Here is a 16929-nt window from a genome sequence, read left to right as displayed (position 1 = left end):
GGACTCATCTTTCTGATTTATCAAGACCAGAAGCTGGGTAATCATTTCAACGGAAAAATAGAACAATGATAAAAAGAGACATTGTATAGAAAAGGAAATACAAATGCTTTTAAATATATAATGTGATCTTCAACCTCTGCATAATGAAGCAAATGCAAAGGACAGCTATAATGAAATTTCAGTTTTGACCTGTCATCTTGTTAAAAAATCCCAGACTTTGATAACACACCCTATTTACATGACTGTGGGGAAACAGACACCGATCAAGCTTGTCACCCATGAAGTGGAGCTTCCGAGGTGTGGTTTGACTTGATAGTATCTAGCAACATAGAGATGCATGTCTCCTTTGACATGGCAGTGCCACTCTGCAGTCACTCTACAGATAACCTGGCATGTGCGTAATACTGCACATATTCAGGTTTTCCACCGCAATAGTGTATAATTGAAAAAGAAAAAAAAATGACTCGTTGCACCCTAAACTGGTTACATCTAAAGTAAATCCTGACATATCTATTTATACCATGCAGGTATTAGACAAGGATGAAAACACCCTTTATAAATCTGCCTGGGAGGGAAATATCACTCAGGTATTTTAAGTAAAAAGACATGTAGAAAACAATACTATGAAATGTTATCTTTTGTGTATTATGGCAAGAAAATGAGGCTATATATTTATGTTTCATTGTATTTTTATGAAGAAAACTTTCCAATGATATATTATAAACCAATCACAATGATTATGAGAGTAGGAATATTAAGAATTGGTCAGATGTGGGAGGGCAGGGGGAACATTTTCACTATATCTTCTGTATGTATAATATTATCTGTGTACCTATTTATAACTATATCTTGAACCACACGAACTCAAAAACCGAAATAAATTAGTAAAATAAATTAGCAAAATAAGCTTCAGGAGCTGTGGTCAGTGTGTTCTGCCTGGTGGAGCACTTGACCTAGAGATGGGTTCTATGACATGCTTATTGCTTATGCTTATCCTGTTTGCCATACCTGAACTGTGGCTTCTTTGCAGGAAACTTTGAAATCACTTTTCCTTTCTGCAAAGGACATTGTCATAGATATTATCATCTTAACAGAGCATTACAAAAGTGCAGTAGGCTCTGATAGGGTAAAAGCAAAGTAGGATGGAGAGCTTGACTTGCGCTGAGAACAAGCCTCTTCTGTCATTTACCTTCAGTGTGGCTATCAGGTCCAGGGATCCAATTTGTGAGGCCATCTATGTTCACTTCCATATTAGCTGCTGTTGAGGTAAACTTTCTCTTGTATTTTAGCCAATGAACAATTAAGACAGTAGTAAAGGATTCCTCCCATGACCATGTGGATTGTTGTATAAGACCCTGCACCCAGAAAGTACTGGCTACTGTGTATTTTCCCCTCACTAACAGAGATCTTCATGGCTTTGCTTCCTGAAAACAGAATCATTAGTTTCAAGCAGTTATCTAGAAATACAATCTAACCCATGTTTTCTGTTTTCCAGGAGCAAGTTGAAGAGGAGAAGCGGGGGACCGGCACAACCCTTTTGAGTCATGGTAATTATCACCATTGGTTACAGTTTTAGTGCACAATGAAATTTTTATTAGGTTGCTTTAGTTATTTTAGTCTTATTAATTTATATATATAAGAGTCTTTATCCCAATTATTACAACATATTACGTATTGTTCTGCAGAATTCATCAGTGCCATCTGTGATTTTCAAATATATACATGAAGAGAGTATATATTATTTCCAACTTTTCACCACATATAAATAATGCCACAAGGACCAAGATATACTCAAATTAAATGTGCATTCTTATTTCATTGAGAGAAATTTCAAGAAGAGTAGTTCTTCAGTTGAAGGATAAGTTTAAAACTTTGGTAAATATCACTGAAAGTCTTCCAAAACAATAAGACCGGATTCTGTTCCTTGTAGCAGTGAAGCAAAAGCCTGTCTTCCCCAGCCCTCAAGCAAGGGGAATTAGTGGTATCTCATTTACTAAGCTTTAAAAAAAACTTTAAAGAAAATTTGTAGTTTGTAAACTCTCTCTGTGAACAAGAAAATAAGAGATGCTGTTGAGTTTATTTGCAACTCTTGGCTGAAGGTTTCCTCACCTTTGTTTACTCTTAAAATGATGACATTTGTACTCTTTGACGAAAGCCATGCTTTAGAGGAGATGTACTTTTACTCTAAAATGAATATTCCTCATTATAGTTATCAATATATCAGTGGGTTTCAGACAATAGCCTTTTAGCATTTGACAGATTCTCTGAAACTTTAAATCAATAAATGAAGTTGCTACTTCACTGGAATATATATTCCACATTATTTTGTAATATTTTGCATCCAAGCAGAGAATTGTTATTAAATTTTCTGTAAATGTAGTTGAATGTCCAGCAATATTTGTGCTATTCTCAGTGGGAAGGAGACAGATAAATTTGATAATGCTCCTCTAATAAACTTTTAGAAGTACCTTAAACATTTGTTGAGTAATAAGTCTTCCATTTTATTTGTTTTTAAGTATTGAAAACATCTGAAAGTACTTTGAAAAATGACAAACAGTAATTTAAATTTTAAAAGACCACCTTATATTTCTTAGCCCTGGAACATATTAAAAATTTGTGACCTACCACCTAAATGATACCTAAAATAAAGTTGTTTTCTATTACAACCAAACACTGTATGCTATTTTAAATTTCTTGTCTTCTCTGGCTGCCACCCCAGGCCTGTCATGTTCTTTGCTGAAAAAGCAAAATAGGATGCAGTAGTTTGATAATTATGTAACTTGATGTTTAGCTCTTTTGAAATATACTTCAGTTATGCAACACTGGAATTTTAGAAATAAATTTGGACTGTACCTTGCCCTAAAGGTAGGGGCTTTTTAAAATAATTTTTTTCTTCTCAGAAAAAGGTGGTGATTTACGATGTTGTTGTCTACCATGCACCTGTATTTTAACATTATTGTAAGTTGTTTTAGGTTCTTTTATTTTGTGGTTGAAGCATTCACTGTAGAAAAAAAAGATCAGACTTAGGTCAATAATGTTCAGTTACCAAACGAAGAGTCTTTAATATTTATAATTTTACTCTATCCTGACATATGTTTATCTTAGTGTTTCATTTTAGTAGAAGATACTTTTTCCTGTTCTTTTATTGGAGATTGGTCCATAATAGATTAAAGGAATCAGATAAGGTAATCAGATTCACCAAGATCTTAATCAAAACCAGGCAAAGTACTCAGTTTCACTGAAATGTAAAAAAATACAAATTCAAAAGTAGTGATGATATTTTGGACCTTCCAGATGAACAATAATTACAAAAAATTTAAGTATATCTTGGTCCTTGTGGCACTATTTATAAATGGTGAAAAGTTGTAAATAATCTAAAGGTTAAACATATTTAGAATATAGGTAAAACACTGTGGCACAATTTTATATAGAAAAATATGTCATCTAAATGCCTTTGAAGAAATTTAAATTACATGAGAGGAAAAGATTATAATAAAATATTGAGGGGAAAAATTCCCATGATATTAGTCTGAATGATGGCCAAAATTAACACATATTTATAGGAGAAATGAAAAAGATGTTAACAATAGCTATTTTAAGTAGTGAGAAAAAAAGTATATTTCCTGAGGGTTTTTTTTTTTTTTTTGCCATTAGTTTGTAATCATGTTACAATCAGACAAATACTCTTAAAAGTAAATTTAGAGACTCCTGAACACTAAAAACTTTAATTTCTGGAATTGAGTATATTGTTGGAAAATCTGTTGTTCGATTTTTCTTTTTTAAATAAGTGTTTTGTTTTGGAATAATTTTAGATTTACAGAAAAGTTGCAAAGATAGTTCAGCGGTAATTACTGTGTACTCCTCAGCTAGTTTCTCCCTACATTTAACAACTTTAATGACCCTGGAATTTTTGTCAGAACTAAGAATTAATATCAGTGTATCACTCTTCACTAAACTGCAGACTTTATTCAGATATCACCAGTTTTTAAACTGATACCTACTTTCTGTTCCAGGATTCAGTCTAGAATATCACTTTGACTTATTGTACATGGTTTCTTTTACTGTGTTCTTATCTTCTCTCATGGCCAGAAGTTGCCAGTAGCATCTGAGTTTCTGGAAAGCTACAGTGTTTCCTTACATGCCACCCAGCCTCCTTTGCTCTGCTCCAGTCTCCAGAACATGCAGTGTAGAACTTACTTTTGAAGAAACACTTTTCTGCTCTGAGGGTCTTTCTTCAGACTGGCTCCTTCAAAACCTCATTATATTCTCTACTTTTCTTATTTTATATATTTTTCCCTACTCTTATTTTTTTTTCTCAGCATATCTCGGGGCACTTGTTTTCCAAAAAAATTCAGTTACCTAATTTTTCATATCTTCTACTTAAGTTAAGTATATCTGTTCAGGCCAATCAAGCCAAAAGGACCTATTATTTTGTACACTGAGGTAATAATTTACTAGAGCTCTGAAGAATTAATTAGCTAAACGTCCTGAAGAAGAATTAGCACAGCTTCCAGAAGTGCTTAACTTACTTTCAGAGAGTGGTTAGTGCTGGGGGATGTGGCTCATTATGTGATTCTAAAAGCTTCAAAGATGGACTGACCCTTGAATATTATCCTAGAGTCTTTTGTTCTGGTAGCCAGCTTACTTCCTAGGTGTAACAGCAGAGGTACTTTTCTTACAAAATAATTATATCCCAGTGGAACTAATTGCCTGCATTTTCTGAGCTTTGTGAGAGGTCTGTTTTCTTCCACTAAGGCAGTTGCTTTCCTAAAAGTAAATTTAGAGTAAATTTCTTAAAAGTAAATTTAAGGAAAAAGGAAAACCAAAAAAGGAAAACCAAATCCATTTCACTTCACTCAATTTCTAGTCATATAGATGGCCCTATTATTAAATAAACAATTAAATACTTAGGCACTTGGCTACTTTGAACCTAAAGAATTCCGTGTTCACTAGTCCATGAAGCTATCATGGGAGGATAAACAGGGAATACTTTCTAAATAATGAACTTCTTGTGGGGGCATTGTAATAATTGAAGCATTTGTGTACACTTTAATGAAAATGCTACTGTAATAAATAGTCTCCAGGGCACATTTTCAAGTCATTTGTTTGCTTTCGATTCTAGCTTATATAAATGGTTCATCTTTGAACCTAATTGATCTCCCTTATGGCATCCTGCCGCTTCTTGGTGAACTGGTGGCACTGTGAATTCAGAACCTGACAAAGGGAAGGAACACATCTGTTTTCCTCTTGAAGTTAGAAGTGATCAGTGAGTAAAACTGGATAAGGCACATAGGGTTAGGGACTGTATTTATAACACTTGTTTTATGAAGGCAGCTTTTATAGGCTACATAGAATTCTTTAATACATGAAAGTTAAAATCATGTTAGAATTTTTCCCTCATTGAAGAAATTCTGTGAAGCTTTCCGATTATTCATAATTGTAAGCCATCCTACAGAGCAACCCTTCCAAAGGCAGCACTAAGACTCTGCCACATGTGTGATTAGAGGTCCCTCATGGATAAAGGTATTGAACTCTAGAAAAGGACTGAATCCTTGATGCTCGGTGTGATTTAGCAAAAGGGAATGTCACAGTGCAGTGGAGGGAATGTTCTAGTGGAGACACTTTTGAGGCCTTTGAGTTGCAGGCAGGGCCTTGTGACAGTCAGCCTCTTTCTCTTGCCTGAGTCAGCCCCCCATCTTCCTTTTGCAGATCTTGCTCATTCTCTTGCTAAAGACAGATGCTTCTGTTTCATTTGGAGCCTGAGTGAAGGATTCTTTCCACTAACATGGTTTGCCCTTTTAAAGCATATTTAATTATTGTTTGACATAATTACCTTTTGCGTCTTAGATTAAAGCTGCTCCTTTGAAGGCTTTTAATGTTCATTTAGACCTAAATTTTTTCACTTGAAATGTTTGGAACATGGGCTTATTTTCTGACATGCCTATTTTAGATGACTTCTCATCTCCCTACACTCTCTTGGTTTCTAGAGTGAATGCATTCTTCTTTTTTAGCGTATATTTTTAAAAGTTGTGAAACTATCAAACTTATAAAAATGTAGGAAGTATAGTATAAAGAAAATTTTCCTCTTAACTTACTAATAAGTAAGTTGCCAACCCCATACTCATCAACCCTAATTCTTTATTATGTTCCTACAGAGAAAAACATGCTCTTCCAAATAGGAGATCTCCATTGATCCATTCCTGCCAGGCCTCCAAGCTTCAGACCCCATTCAGGTTTCACCAGTCATCCCAGGAATGTCCTTTAAGTGAAAGGATCAGTTTAGAATCATGCTGTGCATAGAGTTGTCCTGTGTCTCCAGTCTACTTAGTCCTGAACACTTCCTTAACTGTTCCTGAACTTTCATGACCTTGACACTTTCTAGAGCACAGGCCAGTTATTTTGCAAAATGTCCCCCAGTTTGGATTTGTCTGATATTTCTTCTATATTACATTCAGGTCATCATCTACCTTTGGGGGAAATATCACAGAAGTGATGCTTTTTTAGGGTCCTTATTGCATTCTGTCAAGTGGCACATAGTTTGTTTGATTAGAGGTCCCTCATGGATAAAGGTATTGAACTCTAGAAAAGGACTGAATCCTTGATGCTCAGATGATAAGTTTGAACTCTTGCTTCAGTTGGTATCTTGTTAGATTTTTTTCCCACTGTGAAGTTACATTTTTCCCCTTTGGATTTAATATGTATTTAAAGACAGGTAATTAAAATTGTGAGTATAATATTTTCTACCAAACTTACTATTTTCTTTTTTTTTCTTGTTTTTAATTTTTAAACAATTTATATTGATTTTTTTAGAGTTTATTTATTTATAAGTCAGTGGACTTTATTTATTTATATGTGGTGCTGAGAATTGAATCCAGTGCCTCACACATGCTAGGCAAGCCCTCTACCACTGAGCCACAACCCTAGCCCTCTTTATTGACTTGTTAGGGAGGGTTTATTTTGACATAATTATAAAAGCATGGAATATAATTTGTTTTTACTCATCCCCTGTACTTTGTGTATTTCCCTCTTCCTCCCTTCCTTTTTTTCCTTCCCTCTACTGATCTTTCTGCTATTTAATTATAGTTGTTTTTTTTTAAAATCAGTATCTCCTGGATGACTATTGTCTTATTTATTTCATTTATTTCTTATGGATTCATGGATCCTAATTTTATTCCGTTTTTTTTTTTTTTTTTGCCATTTCTGTCATTATTTTGATGCTCAGATTCTCTCCAGTTTGGTTAGCAGGGCCCTTAGAAAGTAGTTTTGGTGTTTTTTTGATGTATTTGTATGATTCTCTGAACACTTCTGAATTAATGGTTGTTATGGTTTAGATATGAGGGCTCCCCCAAACCTCATGTGTGAGACAATGCAAGAAGGTTTAGAAGTGAAATGATTTGGTTGTGAGAGCCTTAACTCAGTTAGTGAATTAATCCCCTGATAAGGATTAGGATAGTGATTGTAGACACAGGTAGGGTGTGGCTGGAGGAGGTTGGTCATTGGGGCATGCCTTTGGAATTTATAGTATTTCCCATGGGAATGGAGTCTCTTTCTCTTTCTCTGTTTTCTGTTGCCATGTCCTGAGCCATTCTCCTCTGTCACATTCATCTGCCAGGATGTTTTGCCTCACCTTGGCCTTGAGCAAAGAGGTCAGCCATCTATGGACTGAGACCATAAATAAAAACCATGAGCCCCCAAATAAACTTTTTCTCCTCTAACTGTTCTTGTCAGGTCTTTTAGTCACAGCAGTAAAAAAGCTGACTAAAACTTGGGTATGAGATAGTTTAGGCTCATCTTGTTGTCTCCCAGCTCCAGTCTTTGAACCAGCCATTTCTGCAGGGAGCTCTGATTCCTGTCCATGGCTGGGGCGGAGTGTGTTCATTGTTACTGGGGTGTCATTACTCCCGGGACCTCTCAATGAATTATCTGTTTGTGTGCTTATATACCATATGTATGTTCAATCAAATTTACACACACACATGTATTGATAATTTATATCACTATTTTAGTGTCTACCTCTATATGTTATATCTTTGAATCACAGTTTCTAATAGTGAGAAACATGAGTATCTGGTAGTTTTAGTTTATAATGAGTAACCTTAAGTGAAATTTTTATTAGATTGCTTTAGTTGTTTTATTAAATATTTAATAATATTATCTCCCATTCATTGACTGTGTTGTATACTGTCCTACAGACTTCAATAGTGTCATCTAAGATTTAAAAATGGTGGGAGGAGAAAGAAAGAAGTTGGGAGTTGGGGGAGATAGATAGATAGATAGATAGATATGCATACTAGGTGGATAGCTTAGACCTTGAGTGTTCAGCAGCCAGGGCTTTGTCTTTAGCCCTGGGTAAATGTTACCTTTAGAAGTCCAAACTTTAGTTATTTATTCTGAAGAATGATTTCTTTTGATATTTGTCAGGAAATGTATATTGTGCTTAGAATCAAACAGACCTTATTTAAATTTTGAATTGGCAGTGTTACTTCCAATAAGTTATTTGATTTCTTAAACCTAGGGTTTCTTTCTTGTGATGGTAATAATAGAAAATATCACTTACCCTATAAAACTGTCAGGATTAAATGAGACTATGTCCATAATGTATTGGACTCTGGCTAGATACTTAATAAATGCCATTTTCCTTGAACACCTTTAATAGGGAATTTATATTTTTGATTTTAATAAATCTTAAGACTCTTTTTAAGTGCTGTAACTTTGCTCAGGAGAGTCCTAGAGGTCTGTTTTAAAAACTGTTTGCTCAAGATAATTAGCATTAGGTAAAGCATTTTCTTAGTGATTTTTGTCTTATATTTCTCTGTGGAACAGATTGATATGAGGTTTAAACCTTTAAAGACTCATTTGCTTTTTCTTTATTACGTAACTGGAAGCTACATAGTTTGTTTCTCATAAGGCATTCTTGAACAGCCTCTCTGGGATGTAGCTGTAGAAAATAACTTTTTGGAAAAGTACTTTATGTAAAAATTGGAGATTGTTGCCAGTAGATTGTGACTGTTGTGATGAAAATGAAGAGCACAGGAAAATGATCTTGGCATGGATTTGCTCTTTAGTAGGTTGAACAGATTTAAAAAATATATAGTTATAAGATTACAAAAATTATAAACTTTTGAAAAACTTGAGAAATGTGAATTCTTTTGGGCTCACAGGGATCTTACATGCTGGATTTAAAGTCACTGTTGTATCCCTGAGGTTCTAGGTGGGTGAAGATGCTCTGAGTTCAGTAAAGGCCTGCCTGTCAGTGCATAGCTGGGGCCTTTGTGACCCTCTTGATACCTTCTTTCTTTTTTTCCCTTCCCTTGGGCAGTCTGTCATCAAGGCCCATTGCATCAGATATTTGTCACGTCTGTCCACTTCTTTTTATCTTTCCTGTACCGCTTTAGGTCCCAGGTGCCATCCCTTTCCTGAACTTCTCAACCCATCTTTGTAGACCTGTTCTGGGTACCACCTCTTCCAGGCTGTACAAACCAGCCAGATAATTCTTTTCAGAACATAAGCCTGATCCTGTTATTTTCACTACATTTTCTTTGCTTAAAACCTGTCAGATGCTTCCCATTACCTGAATGATAGAATTTAGGCAAAATCATTAGTAAGGCCTCAAATCCCTGCAGAATCTGGTTGTTCCCTGTCTCTTCACACTTGCCACTCCAAGATTGGGATGTGACCACCCTTCCCTCCTGCTGATTGCACTGGCCTTGTGTGAGACTGCCATAGGGCCCTTGAACCTGCTGTCCTTTCTGCCTAGAATGCCCTTTATTCTCACCAGGTCTTTCTTTTGCCCAGTTTTCAACATAGGTTTTGCTGAAGATTTTGGCTTCAGTGCCACTTGTTTGGAAAGATCCCTGATCTCCTGGATCTGGGTCTCAGGGCCTTATATTCTGTGAAAGCACTTTATAGAGTTTGTAATCATATTTTGCATTAGTTGATTGCTCCCCTCTGGATTTTAAAGCTCATAAGGGAGGTGTTATGTCTATATTTGTCTGTAGAGTTTGTTGTATCTACGGAGCCTAGTAGGTCCTCTCTACATAGTTGTTGAACTAGTGAATAGAGAGTAGTAGATGAGGTGGAAAGTTGGATTGGGCTTCTAGGACAAGTACCCTGTGTACTGTGCTCAGCTGGCTGAACATTGTCCCATGGTTAATAAACAGATGAAGCTTAGTGCAGCAGAGGGATAGCTCTTTGTGGAGAAATAACTATTGGCAAGGGTATAGTAGAAGAGGAACTGAGATTTCAGTGTACTCCCAAAAGTTGACGAGATGGGCTTGCTCAGCTGTTACAGGGTATATGTTGACTGGGGAGACAGATTTCCCAAGAGATTTAGGAGCAGGGGTCACTGGATCTAGCGTAGATAGACTTAACTGGGATCACACTTGAAGGCCAACACTGGGGTTATATTTATGTGGAGACTGAGGCCTATGGAACATTCAAGGGGTCAGGTCTGAATCAGAGGCTAGTGAGCGGGGCCTTACATGCAAGTTTGGATTTTGGGGTGTGATCATCAATTGTGTAGAGAGTTGGTGAAGAGTACAGGGGACTTCTGCAGGGGAGCATGTTGAACTGAAAATAAAAGGCTGCAGATGTGAGGAGAGGAAAAGAGGGCAGCAGGGCACAGAGGCGGGGCTCTCAGAGTCAGGAAGGAGGAGCATTGGACAGCTGGGGGGAGCTAGGCACCCTGTGTAGAGCTTCATATGCCCCAGGTCTACCGGTATGTACTTTGTAGGTTAGTTGGTTCCCAGAATGAATCTGGTACTGATTTTAAAGTAGTTTTTTTTTCCTAAATAAGTATCAACCTATACAAAATTAAGTTTTAGATGTTTATGGCAGTACTATTTTAATTTTGCTGTATGTTAATAAGTATTCTACCTAGAGTCTACCCTTTTATTTATATTTTTAAAAATATTTTTTAAGTTGTAGATCGACACAATACCTTTAGCTTATTTATTTTATCTGGTGCTGAGGATTGAACCCAGTGCCTCACACATGCAAGGCAAGCACTCTACCACTGAGCTACAACTCCAGCCCTTCTTTGTATTTTTAATTATCTATCTGTAGTTGTCTTCACAGTACGTAGTATTTTAGAAGTAATTATTCTTCTCAGATAGTTATTATCATAATGAATTTTTGTAACAGCAAATCTGAATTTAGTAGTTTAAGATTTGACTTGACAAGGAAACTATTTTATTGATGATTTTTAAAACATAAAAAAGATACCTGGGAATTGAAACCAGTTACTCAAATTAGTCTTCATTTATGGCTCATCAGAGTAATTGGTCCATGAAATAAGACATTTATGCCACAACTGAGCCTTGGGGGAAATCATTTTTCATTTTTAAAGTGATTAGCTGATTTGTTAGATACATTTGAGCTCTGAATCTTTATGAGGATATTTAAAATTACTTTAGAGAATTAACTTCATAGAATTTATGTACAAAAACAATAGAATACTGAATGGGTCTTTGGTGCCATCTACCTGGTCTATTATAATTTAGTTGTCTGAGAATCTGTGCTCAGAGACAGGTCTCTTAAGCTGTTCTGTATTCAGTACAGTGAACCTCAGTTCAAATCAGAGAATATAAGACCCATTATGTGATAACTGTTCTCCCATGCTAATCCAGTATTTATGGATTCTTTCTTATTTTCAGACACATGCAATATGATAATTTGTAAAATTTCACAGTTATTCAGCATTTATAAACTTTTTTGTTGTGAGTTTGAACAGTTTACTAAGTATCAATGCTTGTTACTCCTGCTCTGTGGTTCTTTTAGTTTCTTGTTACTGTTATAACTGCTGCAGAATTCCAACAGCAGAATTTAGTTATCCTAGAATTCTGTAGGTTTGAATTCTAACATGGGTCTTATGGGGCTACAGTCCCAGTGTGGGCAAGACTGTATTCCTTCTGAAGGCTTTGGGGAGACTGAGTCCTTGTCTTTTTCAGCTTCTAGAAGTCATCTGCACTCCTTCAAAGCCAGCAAGGTTGTGTCTCTCTGGCTGTTGAGTCATGGTCCTATCATGCCCTGAGCATAGCTGGGAAAGCTTCTCCATTTAAGGACCCTGTGATTACACTGGGCCCACCTCTTTACTACACACCCACTTCAAAAACCTGAAGCCACATCTGCAAAATTTCTTTTGCCATAGGTCTTCATAATTTCTAGGGATACAGAAATGGACATATTTGGGAGGTCGTTAATCTACCTACCTCAAGTTCCAAGTTGCAAAATCATTTTGGTCTTTCTTATAGAAAATGGGAATTATTTAGTACATGTTGCTAAGGGAAGAGTACTATAATTGAACTTTTTAGCATGTGGTATATGGATTTTAATCATTAAGCCTAACAGCAATTGCATTTCCTCATTATATGTACGCAACACTAACTCAAGCAGGTTTAAGGGTCATAAAAACTTCAGAGGGGAAAACACCAGTATGGACTAACAGAACTCTTCATGGTTGCTTTACATGTACTTTATAGAAATTGAGTTTTACAATATTGCTTTAGAAGTTTTTACATTAAAATTTTCATTTAAATAGTTCTAATTTATTTCCCAAGTAATAAAAGTATGCTGCTTTGCTAGTGATCTGAAATTCAATGTTTCTTCATGGATTTTAAATTTACATTCATTGAGAATGACTAGTGTTTCAAAAGGTTAACAAGCTGTGAAGTTGAGATATGATTTGAAAAGAATTTATTTTAAAGCATTTAAGGAAGATTAATCTTGAATAATGTTTTAAGCATGTCCATTAATTGAAGCCCACCAGGCGATATCTGGAACAGAGGAAAGTCTAAATTCTGATTGACAGAATTAATTAAATTAATGAAAGTAGCAACAACAACTAGAACTTTATTGTATTTAATAGATTACATTGGGTTTCTCTAGGATACATCGAAGAAAAAGTTAAAGGGAAATATGTAGTTAATCATGTTATGAGAAGAATATTGCCATCTCCTATAGATACTTGTTAATTTGATGACTTATTGGGTGGTATTTATGGGAGAGTATTTTAATATCAACCTCCTAATTATATGAAGTATTTTCTTATGGAGTCTCTGTGATGAGAATTATTTTTATAGACCTACTCCAACTGTACTACATGTCCAGGGGGAAAATCAGTTAATAGTGGAAATCTATGCGCAAAGGTGCTCTTTATTGCCAACTTCACCTTCCCTTGAAGTAACAATTTCAGTAACAATGTTAAATTCTTGAGCTCCTTATTCTCCTCTAGTGACAGAACTGGTCCCACTCAGGAATCCTGATCATTGTTACCCCTGTTGTTGAGGTGACCCTTTGTCGACTTTGCATTTTCTTCTCATCTTCAACCTTGAATTCCATATTTATCTTTCTGATTTCAACTGAAACGATGACTATTTCTTCTCCTTTTTCTTTTCCTTTTCTTCCCCCCTCTCCTTACCCTCACCTCCTCATTTATCACTTTTTCTTTCCTTGTATTTTGAAACATCAGTCTTGGTTTTTATGTCAGTGTTTTCTGATCAGTTCTTTTCTCCACCTTCCATTAAAGTGTTGGAATTCCCCAGAGTTCCAACAATGATTCTCTTATCATTTTGTACTTTTCCTCTGGGTAACCTCTGTTATCATCTTGTTGCTAAACTGGCTATTTCTACCTGGTGGCAGAAGCATGCCTTAACTCTGGTGGAAGTGGACTCTACCTAGTTATACTTCACCTATTTCAATTCAATGCCCTGCTGAAATTTTCCCTTTCTCTGTGTTCCTGGTCACTTTCAATGCTGTCACCATTTATCTGTTTTCGTAAGTCAGAAATCAGCATGTAACATATGGCCTTAAAACTTAATTACTAAATAAAAATAAAAAATAAAGATGTGGAATAAGTTTTTACAAAAGCAAATGTGAGAAAGAATAATATATTCACCTCTATAGAAACATATTTGAGAACTTGGAGGAATGGATTATTTCCAATAAATCGGAGAGTATGTAGACAAAGTTTAACCCAAGAAAAGAGTTGAAGCTTTGAATATACAGTCGAAGAGACTTGGAGGTCCAGCTGAACTGTTCGTCTTTATAATGCCAGTGATAAACTCTTCCAGGCCATAGAAAAAGTTGAAAGTTCCTTTATGGAGTAGCAAATGAAACCTGAGTACAAAAAATAAAATAAAATTTTAGACTAGAAATCACATCTGAACACAGATATAAAATCCTAAATAAATATTGGCAAATATAATCCAGCCATATATTGGAAAAATCATACCCTTTTACTAAAGATGGCATATTGTTCATTAATGTAATGTTCAATAATGAAACAGGGTTCAGTATTATAGAATCTACCAGTGTATTTCATATATTAATAAATTAGAAGGGAAAGCCATGTAATGTTCTATTAGACACTGAAAAAGCTTTTGATAAAATTTAACTGCTATTCCTAGCTAAATTGTGTTTGTATAAAGAATTGAATATGGTAAAAGTTATTCTAAAATGTAATAGCAAATTATAAAAACCTTGAAGTAAGGAATTAGGAGTGTCTATTATCAGATTAATATTAATTCTTTTTAATTTTTAGTGAATAAAATAAGCAACAAAGTCAAATGAGTATAAACTTTGGAAAGAAGGCCCAGAACTGCACCCCCTTACATGAATGCACACACATTTGCAAGTAACATGATTTTATACCTGGAAAAATCAGAAGAATCTAATTACAAAATATCACAATAAATATAAGAATTTTGAATGTGATCATACATAGGATAAGTTTTAAAAATCCCATTAACTTTTCTGTGTTTCAGCCATTTGTACTTAAAAATGGAAAAGGAACAAAAATACCATTTACAATAACAATAAGGTATAGAATATGTAGAATAAATTGAACATGAAATGTGAAAGAACTTATATGACGAAAAGTAGAAAATTCCATTGAAGGATATAAATTAATATATGAATAAATGGAAAGATATCACAAAAATGTTAATTATCTCCAGATGAATATTTAATTTGATTCTAAAATAGAATCCCAACTAGTTTTAATTTAAATGGTGTAAAATAATTTTGTACTGAAATTCCCAACATTATTGTGGTTTGGTAATAGACTAAGAGTCTACAGAACAAAATAGAGAAGGAGAAAGAGATGCATGAAAATGTAATATGAGAAAATGGTAAATCAATGGGGAACAAATTATAGGTTATTTAATGGGTTGTACTTGCCCAGCTGTACACAAACGTGACTTTCAACTAGATTAAAGACTTAAATGTTTGAAAGGAAAAATAGATTTTATAACAATATTTTAGGAAAATAAATGAACTGTAGTAGTTAGGCAGAAACTCAATTAAAACTGGAAACTTGTACCTTATAAAAATAAATGACATATATATCAAAATCAGTTTTATTTAATCTGAAAATTTTTTTATTTCATTCTCATTTTGAAAGCTGTTTTGTTTAAATTTTTTATTTTATATATTACAACAGAATGCATTACAATCCTTATTAAACATATAGAGCACAATTTTTTTATATATCTGGTTGTATACAAAGTATATTCACACTAATTCATGTCTTATATATATACTTTGGATAATAATGATCATCACATTCCAAAATCATTTCTAACCCCATTCCCTGTCCATTCCTAAACTTAGCTCTTAAGTATATAATAATCCCATTGTCTCACTGTGCTTATTTTTATCATTGTAAGATTCTTTTTTATTTTAACTATATTATATTTATTAAGACATCAAGTCTATTTAAAATATATTAGTACTTCAAAAATATTATTCTACCACACCTCCTGGTTGACCTAGGAAACATGCTTCCAAATCACTCATTATCCTGACGGCTAGAAAAACTATGAAGCACCAATAAAACAGGGCTTTCCTTCTAACAGTAGGAATATTCAAAGTACATGCATGAGAACACGAATTGGTGTAAGTATACTATGTATACTACCAGAGATATGAAAAATTGAGCTCTATATAGGTAATAAGAGTTGTAATGCATCCCACTGTTATATATAAATTAAATAAATAAATAAATAAATAAATAATTTGGAAAACATAGAAAAGATGATATATGAGAAAAAAAGAAAGCTGTTTTTATTGGCTACATAGTTCTTACAGTTTTATGGGTTTCAATGCTTTAAAGATGCCATTCCATTGTCTTCTTCTCTGCCTTGTATTCTCCTTACCAGTTACTGCCGATCAACATATTATGTATTTCACTTATCTTGTTTTACTGTCTTTATTCATTGGATTACTCTGTTCTTTGTATTCTTAGCCCTTTGCTCATGTCTCTGCAGTTGATTTTCCCCTCTTTTATGATAGTTATCTGTTTCTTCCACTAAGTTTCAAGCTTCTTTAGGGCAAGAGCTCTAATTTTCTTTGAATCATTAGCACTAACATGGGGTCTGTCTCATAGTGAGTATTGAATAAATGTTTGTTGAATCTGTGGGGACCTGGACTCGGCCAGTTTTCTCTTTGTCTTGTCATATTATGACTAGAAACATAGATGACTCCTCCAGTAAAGTCTCTGGGTTCTTTGAATTCCCACCAAAGGTTTCGGTCCTGTATACATTTCCATGTCAGATCTGTGTTTTCCTCTTTCAGCCTTTTCCCTCTTCACTCCAGACCTCTTTGTCCCAGCACTCATTCCTTTTCACTTTTTTCCTCTCAGTAGAAATAGCACATTCTTTTGGTTGCACCTCTTTCTCCAGCTTCAGATGCCTGTTTTTTTGGAAAGATATATCACATAGAGACTACTTTCAGTTAGTCTCAACTCAGAAGTCTCAGGTAAAGGCCGTTTATATCATTCAAGTTACTAAAATCAGTGGTCTCTGTTCAGTTCCCATATTGTTTTACTTTTCCAAAATAAAATTTAATAGAGAAATTTTGTACTTTATAAAAGTGTTTTTATTCATTATAGTTTTATATAATAATAGAGTTCATTTTGATATAATTATTCGT

The 16929-nt window shown here is 34.6% G+C and overlaps 1 protein-coding gene across 5 annotated transcripts in view; it reads left to right on the top strand.

Moving 5' to 3' along the window:
• The window catches only part of L3mbtl4 (L3MBTL histone methyl-lysine binding protein 4), a 485427-nt gene that overhangs the window by 150204 nt on the left and 318294 nt on the right, over positions 1–16929 (top strand). For all 5 annotated transcript variants that reach the window (XM_046467481.2, XM_058586451.1, XM_046467478.2 and 2 more), the window contains one exon: positions 1496–1547. In XM_046467481.2, the coding sequence (XP_046323437.1) occupies positions 1496–1547 (52 nt within the window). The remainder of the gene's footprint in view (positions 1–1495; positions 1548–16929) is intronic.

Source organism: Marmota monax, unplaced genomic scaffold, assembly GCF_021218885.2.
Source record: "Marmota monax isolate L192 unplaced genomic scaffold, Marmota_monax_Labrador192_F-V1.1 WCK01_AAM20220418_F8-fsc00103, whole genome shotgun sequence".
Taxonomy (NCBI): Eukaryota; Metazoa; Chordata; class Mammalia; order Rodentia; family Sciuridae; genus Marmota; species Marmota monax.
The sequence above is the reverse complement of the archived record's forward strand: the minus strand, read 5'-3'. Positions and strand labels throughout refer to the sequence as shown.